The sequence below is a fragment of the Formica exsecta genome, unplaced genomic scaffold, assembly GCF_003651465.1.
Source record: "Formica exsecta isolate Colony F162 unplaced genomic scaffold, ASM365146v1 scaffold136, whole genome shotgun sequence".
NCBI classification, from domain to species: Eukaryota; Metazoa; Arthropoda; class Insecta; order Hymenoptera; family Formicidae; genus Formica; species Formica exsecta.
In genome coordinates, this window is record NW_021848692.1 from 220 (window position 1) to 8,983 (window position 8,764).

The window sequence follows — 8,764 nt, forward strand, 5'->3', positions numbered from 1 at the left end:
GGAAGCCTCATGAATTATTACGTTCCGATTCAAGATGCTGATGAAACGTCACCGTGTAAGAAGAAGAAATGTAACGTAAGTAAGTTTTAATTAACTTAAAGAATTTTTATACTTTTTAAATAAACGATCGCATCCGTGTGTTCAACGTATCGGTGTTTGTGCCTTCACGGATACTACCATAGACATAGTATATCTAGACCGAGCGTTTGCCTTTATTTAAGGAGTGGGGGCCGATGACCACGTAGAAAAGGACATACTCTGTTTCGTGCCCCTTGCGTTCTCTCTCGCTCGCACAGAGCATAGCGCTCTCTTTCGTCATGCTACGTGCGAGCGAGAGAGAACGCAAGGGGCACCTTTTATATATTTTGAAAAGGGCATAATCTTGTCATCAATATAAATATTAAATTTGGGAATACAGCAACTCTTTTTCTGACACTGAAATCACTTTCTGCCTTCATAAAACCAAAAAATGTATCGTTTCCTCTTGAAAATCCCCAATTCGAAGAAGGCCGTTCGACTAAATTCAAATTTCTTTGCAAATATTTGAATTTTAATTCATCTGTCTCATGCTCTATATTCTTTGAGTTTTCTTCCATTATACTGAAAAAATACTATGCATTATTCACTTTTACTTAATCAAAAGTTTACTTGTTTACTTCTATTACTTACCTTTCTGTTTTATTGCTTTCGACGAAGATATTTTCCATCTCCCGCTGTCGGAATACGTTATAACAATGCACACAATAAAAGAAACTCTTTTTTAATGCTCTCAGTTTATTTGGCTTTATAATCGCAAATCGGAGCAACAAACATGTGCAGCGATGCAACATGTACAGCTGACCACGACACTGCTTTAGGTTAGCTTTAAATATGGCGTCCATCCATGAGAAACTATTCCCTTCAGCGAACTCCCTCTCAATTAGGGGTCACGAATCAGGGCCATTTTTTCGACTCGCGCGCTATCAAGTTCGATCTCCTTCTCTCTTACTTCATGGCGTCTGGTAACAAAAAGTTACTAGCCACTGAAACGCAGCGAGTGCACATCAATCGAATTCGCCATTGATCTAGTTTCCACCGAAGTCGTCAATCCGATTCTGTTTCGGTGCGCATCGAATTTAACGTACTGTTTCCACTGGAAATAGAATAGAAGCGAGGAAGATTGATATTTCAGTAGAACCAACTTAACTTTTGCTTGTGAATGTAAATAAACATAATCCTTGACAAATTTCTCGTTTATTTTCTATTTTGATAATTAATACGAACAAATGGTAACTGTTACGAACATCAACATATAGACTATATATCGACTATATATTGATGGTTACGAAATAATGAAAAGTAAAGGTTGGCACCATCTGCTTTCAAGCGTTTCTACCGCCTAAATTTCGTGTCAATTCGCTGCCACTTGTAGAGTGACTTGCCGACAAAGCTTGTAGATCGGAGTGGGAGTGAAATGAACGCAGTCAGTCGTATTTCCATCGACTTAAATTTAGTCCTACGCCACACTAGATGCGAATTAATACTTCGGTGGAAACTAGACCATTGATGAACCGACGGTTAAAATTAGCAGGGTGGCCAACAGAAAATAGAGGTGAAGGAAAACCAAGCATTCATATCATTTCAGTTGGAACCCTGCTAATTTTAACCGTCGGTTCATCTAACCGGATTTGGTGAAATTGGCCATTAGACTTCTCTTTGTATATAAATTTCAAAAAACATGGAATATACGTTAGAGGATGCTTTCGAAACGCTAAAAGATAAGAAAATAGAACAAGAAAAAAAAATAGAAGATTTAATAAATAAAATATCAAACAATGAAGTTTTTACTCTGAAACCATCAAGTTCACTCGAGGATGTGAAAATGAAACAAAAGAGATTATGCCAAAGCTTGTTAAAAGAAATTCAACAAGTTGAACCTGAAGATTATCCAATTCTAAGAACATCTGATTTACGTGTAGAAGTAATGACTGAAATGGAAGAAGAGATTCGTAACATGCAAGAGCTCCTCAACAATTTAAAACAGAAGCTTTCTGGTATTCAAGAAGATATCATATAGTAAGTATAACAATACAAATTGTAAGTATAAGAATGCAAAAATTTCATTACTATTTGTGTATTATTATCATATTTATTATAGTTTGAAAAATAAAAAAGATGGGCTTGAGAAAATGCGAGAAGCTTATTTGGATATGGAAGAGACTTTTGCAAATGAGACTTATGAGAAGGAATTTGTTGTAACTAAACGTATATTTCAACAGGTGAAGAATGATTTAGTATGTAAACTTGAGAAACTTATTTTATATATTTTTTATTAGATAAAATTGTGCTTTTGTGCTTTTATATTATATCAGATATAGAACTAAAAATCGATATTTCATTTAGTAAACTCTTTTTACAGTATACTGTGGTTGATACAATTTTTTCTGACAATGATGGCTTTAAGGAATTATTAGCAGTAAGCAATATTATTTTTATAAAATGCAATCTATATTTTTTATAAAATTAGTTAATTGTATGAATGTACAAAATATATTTTAATGATATAATTATAATTATATGAATAATTTTAGGCACTAACATCTGCTTATATGAAAGGGGGAGATGATATTTATGTAAATGTTACACCAGATATTTCATTTTATGTAAATTTTTTAATAGAAAATGACATAGTACAATATCACCGTAATGACAAAACTAAAATTAGAATGACTGAGTTATTATAATACATCCAACAAATATTTAATTGTATGATATATTACAAACTTGTTTTATTGCTGATGCAGCATAATAAATTGTTTTAAAAATGTATTTTTCAAACTGCTATAATAATTTATTTTATATTATATTCATATTTCAATTGCAATTTTGTATCGTTTATCTTATCTGTTACCAAGTGATATAACAATTTTAAACAGAGATATTATATTCGTAAAATCATTGATAAAGTTTCTGATTCATGAATTTAAAATATACGCAATAAATACACGAATGTCATTCAACTTTACCTCTCCAATTTTTATTCTAAACAAATCGAGGTGTAGTCATGTTATGTAGATAGCTTAATAAAAAAATATAGCCAAGTATAGATCACGTAATATACTCGAGATATGAAAATCAACATATTAATTATGTTATTTGAATAAATATTATATGCATTGACACATTTTCTGAAGAGCATTGGAACAGAGTATACTGAAATGCTTCTATCGAAAAAAATAAAAAATCTATTCACAAAATTTATAAGTTGTGAGGAAAAATAGTGGATATACAATATACAATCCTAGTTTACATCGATATACTTTAATACGTACTAAATATTATACCGACCAATCACAACCATTTCATTCTTTAGAGGAATGACTATGACTAGCCAGTCTAGTATTTAATATGTATTAAAGTATATCGGTGTAAACTAGGCCACAGATAGCTGCCTATTATGAGATATAATTAATAGGAAACAAATATAAAATTTTGTTTATGAATGCTTGATAATTAACTTAATATTCTTAACTTAATATTTTCTCTATAATTTTGCTTAATTTTAGAAATCAATATTACAAAATTGATGTAAAAGTAAAACATTCCTCTGTTGTTATAACAGAAATAATGTTTCACATTTTTTAATCATCAATGGTAAATGAGGGAATTTCTACATTGTTTTCATTTTTTTCGCTTTTCTTGTAAACAATACGTCTTATAATATAATATACTATAATTAATTATTATACTATAACTAATATACTATAATAAATTATTATAATTAATTAATAAGAGAGCAGGTATTTTTTACCACAAAAAAGGAGATCTTTCCCTTAATATTCTCACTCCCCAGCGGTGCCATTCGGTTCGAGCGATCCACAACTCCTGTGCTGATTCCAAGCAACTCAAAATTCCTGCTCCTTTCCAGGTCGTCATACCAGGATCCATATCCTTCGGCTGCGTTATAATATCTAGTTGTTCTACAATAACATTTTAAAAAAAGATTTTGTCTTTTAAACAATAGAAGATTTACAACTATCTATTATTAATGGCACGCAAACCAAAAAAAGACTTTGATATATTTTATTCTATAAAATATCATAAGATATTAGTCTATGTATAAGTCTGTATAAAAGACATAGTTGTATAATTTTCTTTTGATGCTACTTACCAGGCCTGTACATGTAAGGTGTCTGAAGGGATATTCGATTGCGAAGCCATGTACCAATACCCTTAAACTTCAAACCCGATCCGACGACTAGCACGCAACTATACATTTTTCTTTTGAAATCTTCATTGGCTATGGAAATAAAATTAATTGTATGCATATTCTCTTTTAGTTATAAACTCATTTTCGGCGAATAGATAATTTTATACTTACAACATCGTTCAATGCTTTGTAATATAGCTTGATCAAGACCCAATAATTGTTGTGGAACCACAAAATCTCGAGGAACCTCTAAATCGCGATTAGACAAACTAGGTGCAGTATCGCCGACCGCGTCGACTACGACTTCGTCTTCGCCCGCAATTGTAGGTACAGTCGCCGTTTCCTCCTGCATTTCTGATGAATGATCTAAAGATTCTTTCATTCCACGTCTCTGAAACAAAAATAAATCTAGTCGAACTTAAATGATACTATTAATATGTATTAAAATAGAAACATGTTCAATTAAACTTGAGAAATATAAAGTGATATTGTTCTCTCAATCTTATTTATAAAATTTTCATATAAATATTAAAAATACATTTTTTAAATGTTTATCTTTGTTTTATATAAAAAATTAATATGTACATATTAATTAACGTTTTTTTCTAAAAATAATACTTTGTAGAAAAATTTTACATAATATTTCAAGCAAATATACTTGTTTGAAAAAAAGACACTTACACTCGTTTCTCTTAAATAATTCTCATCATAAGGATCTTCTGGATCTCCTAATGATCGTTTTTGAACATGAACATTATGAGTTCCAGTAATTCTAAACAACTCAGGTTGAAATAAGCTCAAAGGTGCTATTAAGCATTCATCGCCTACCTATTGCAAATTTCAATACAATTTTATTATATATAAAAAAGGAAAAAAATATTTTCTTTTTTCTTTTTATAAGAGTGAATAAAAAGATACCTGCAAAGTATATTTCTCTGTTTGTTGTTTTGGCTTTCTAACAACAAATGTTTTCTCCTGTGAGCCACATACATTTAAATCCACGTGACAGAAATCTATCTTTAATTGATCCAAGAGCAACGCATCCAATTTGTTGATGGGATCGCATAATTTGTATGGAAACGCGGACTTTTGTAAAAGCCAAAAAAATGTCTGTGTAACATCTGCGCTGCCATAATCCATACGTACTCGCGTATCTTTATGAGAAATTGCGTCTTCCACGCATGACACTGATATTTTCTGCGCTCCAACATCTACCACACATGCATATCCCAAACCTGCACCAAACAGCGCGCCTACATGATCCTATCAATGATAAAACAATAGCAATTATATTTTAATTCCAAATTATTTAAGATATAAAACAGTTGATAATAAAACATTAGAAATATAATAAATTAAAAAATTTATAAAATTTTCTTTTTGTAAGTCTTATATGTAAAAATAAATAGCAAATATATTAGCATTATAAGCAAAAACTAACTTGTAATAGAATACAGCGACCAAAACCAATTTCATCCAATAATAATGTAGTCATTTCCTTCAAATAAGGTCGATGATAGATATCAGGTACAACAAGCACTGCACGATAGTGTTTTAAATCTCTCAAAGGAATATCCAGCTTTTCAGTCAGCACATATTCCCAGATTGTTTTTAAATCTGCCATAATAGCTGTTAAACTGCCGCCTGGACCCATATGTATGTTAAGTTCACCTCTTTTATAAGGAAAATGGATATTAAAATTAGATTCTTCCTCTGGATCTAATGACAAAATATTATCACCAACAATTATGTCACAGTCAGTTTTTGTCCATTTCATGTTGCATGGAGAAGAAATTTCTGGGATGGATCGGCGATTGAAGGCTGCTATTTGCTGTGGTGGAGTTGCATATCTTCGACTTCCATCCGATTGTAAGCAGGATTGTAAAGTATGTGATACTTGCAGTCGAGACTCTTCCATTGCTTGCGTTAACTCCTTCGTCTATAAAAGATAATGTTGATAACAAAATTCTCTTGCCATATAACATGTGTTTATACTTACTAATATTACAGCTGGTGGCAGAAAACTGTCCTTATATTTTATTCCACTTGGTAAACGTCTCCTTGCCACTGCATGTAACAATGTAACAGGCTTCAGGTCAGAAGCACGACCCATACGCAAATACATAGAGCCAGGATGAATAACAATGATAGTTTGTGCTTGGATTTGCTGAATAAACATTGATTATTATGCATATTTGTTAATAAACAAACCAAAAAAGGAAATAATATATATAATTTCGAAAAAATTCACAAATATTTCTCTTTATAAATATTTTTAATAATATATAGATATTATTACTTCTGCTTCCTGATAAACTGGCATTTTCTCGCAATATAATGTTGAAATCGCTTTGTTTGAATTTATTCCTCTTCTTTTATCATTATTTGTTTCTTTTAAGATATATCAGTACAAAGTATAGAATATTTTCTTTCTTCTTTATATATATTTTTATATTTTTCTCTATTTTGGTATTTTATTTCAATTTTCGGAAGCTTTCAAAAATTGTCAACGATATTTCATATCATGCCTTAAACATTGAGTAAAGATTAACAGGAGTGAGCACCTGAGCGCAGGGTTGCCTAAAGCCCGTATCAGACTACGCATTGAAAATTGAAGATTAAAGATTGCAATTTGACTAATCAGAACAAAAAGGACTAAAATTTTTTTATTCTGATTGGTCAAATTTCAATCTTCAATCTTCAATCTCAATCTTCAATGCGTAGTCTGATACGGGCATAAGGTCCAATTTCACCAAGTCCGGTTAGATCATGAAGGAAGAGTAAAGGTGCCATTAAGGTACCTTTACATGGCAGCATTAAGGTGCCATTACATGACAGCATTAAGCGTCGAGCGTCTGCGCAGAATTTAAAAGAGATAGGCCGGTATTCATAGTCCGTTCTTATATCCAAGATCGTCTTAAGTGTGGTCTTGGGTCGTCTTAAGATCCCATTCAACCAATGAAATGGCCGCTGCCATGTAAAGGCACCTCAAGGGTGCCATTAAGCGTCGAACGTCTGCGCAGAAAAATGCGCAGAATTTAAAAGAGATAGATTCTAGGCTGAAATTAGATTCTGCGCAATTTTCTACGCAGACGCTCGACGCTTAACGCTCGACGCTTGACGCAGCCATGTAAAGGCACCTTAATAGGTTCAAACATTGAAATCTGATAATCTTAGATATCTACTATTCTCTAAGAATATTCTTTAACTAAACAGATCGTGTATAGTCATATGATTTACTTCGCTGTTGTTGTACGTTTTGCGCAAGGCACGGCTGCATCTGTTGATTACTTATAATTTTATTAAAACAGACTACAAAAAAATTTGAACAAATACATACACATTTACGTATTTTTTTAATTATTATTTTTTAATATAAAATAAAAATTAATAAATTAAAATTATTCCCGCATTCATATAATATTCATATATAAATAAACAACAACACATTATGTTAATAATATTATTATATGTCAAATATAAAAGAGTCGACTACGAATATCGTCTATATATAATAAATTATTATAAATTAAAGTTAAATAAAATAATAAAGAACATTTATTTAGCGCGTTCGCCGATTTTCGGTCATCTCAGTGCGTCTCTGCAAGGCTTAACAACAATCAGAGCTTTCAATGCCGAGAATATATTGATGGCGGACTTATGTAGTCATCAAGATCTCCATTCGTCTGCCTGCTTTCTCTTCCTAGCTACATCCCGAGCTTTCGGCTTCTATATCGATATGATCTGCCAACTTTATGTCGGAGTGATAATTGTAGCTTTTACGTTCTTCGAAGATTTAGCAGTAGTTGGTAACATCGGTTTAACGATCACACAGATCATGTCGTTGACAAACATGTTGCAGTGGGGAATTAGACAAACGGCTGAACTAGAAAGTCAATTGACTTCAATAGAAAGAATTCTTGAGTATAGCTATTTGGAAGAAGAGCCGATGGTTGACAGCAAGCCCGAAATCAAACTGCCGGACAATTGACCGATAAGGAAAGTTATCTCGATAGTGTAGAAAGAAAAAAGTGGTCACGAAAAATGTTCCGTATGTGGCCAGGTTTGCCAAATGGAATGACTTGGACCAATTCGTCGCCATCTTGAATATTCGTACATATATAGTGTTATGTTTAGTTGTATTAGTGATCAGTAAGTGTGTTGGATGACACCATAGACATAGTATATCTAGACCGAGCGTTTGCCTTTATTTAAGGAGTGGGGGCCGATGCCCACGTAGAAAAGGACATACTCTGTTTCGTGCCCCTTGCGTTCTCTCTCGCTCGCACAGAGCATAGCGCTCTCTTTCGTCATGCTACGTGCGAGCGAGAGAGAACGCAAGAGGCACGAAACAGAGTATGTCCTTTTCTACGTGGGCATCGGCCCCCAATCCTCAACACTCGGTCTAGATATACTATGGCCGGTATTCATAGTCCGTTCTTATATCCAAGATCGTCTTAAGTGTGGTCTTGGGTCGTCTTAAGATCCCATTCAACCAATGAAATGGCCGCATAGTATCTTAAGATCGTACTTAAGACGATCTTGAATATAAGAACGGACTATGAATACCGGCCT

The 8,764-nt window shown here is 32.7% G+C and overlaps 2 protein-coding genes across 3 annotated transcripts; one reads left to right on the forward strand and one right to left on the reverse strand.

The window, feature by feature from the left end:
• The first annotated feature begins 1,612 nt into the window (after window positions 1–1,612).
• On the forward strand, window positions 1,613–2,808 carry LOC115245900. 2 transcript variants are annotated; one of them, XM_029824395.1, is made up of 4 exons: window positions 1,613–2,055; window positions 2,138–2,273; window positions 2,399–2,455; window positions 2,571–2,808. In XM_029824395.1, exons 1-4 carry the CDS (start codon window positions 1,718–1,720, stop codon window positions 2,721–2,723), a joined length of 684 nt encoding a protein of 227 aa, XP_029680255.1. In that variant the 5' UTR covers window positions 1,613–1,717; the 3' UTR covers window positions 2,724–2,808. The 2 variants fall into 2 exon arrangements, with proteins under 2 accessions (XP_029680255.1, XP_029680256.1); XM_029824396.1 differs by having other exon boundaries at window positions 2,138–2,258.
• Window positions 2,809–2,944: 136 nt separating this feature from the next.
• LOC115245899 (actin-related protein 8) lies at window positions 2,945–6,754 on the reverse strand. The gene is made up of 8 exons (XM_029824393.1): window positions 6,489–6,754; window positions 6,189–6,356; window positions 5,631–6,128; window positions 5,108–5,452; window positions 4,871–5,017; window positions 4,361–4,580; window positions 4,151–4,279; window positions 2,945–3,959 (listed from the first exon to the last, which is right to left on the reverse strand). Exons 1-8 carry the CDS (start codon window positions 6,510–6,512, stop codon window positions 3,787–3,789), a joined length of 1,704 nt encoding a protein of 567 aa, XP_029680253.1. The 5' UTR covers window positions 6,513–6,754; the 3' UTR covers window positions 2,945–3,786.
• Window positions 6,755–8,764: the final 2,010 nt, after the last annotated feature.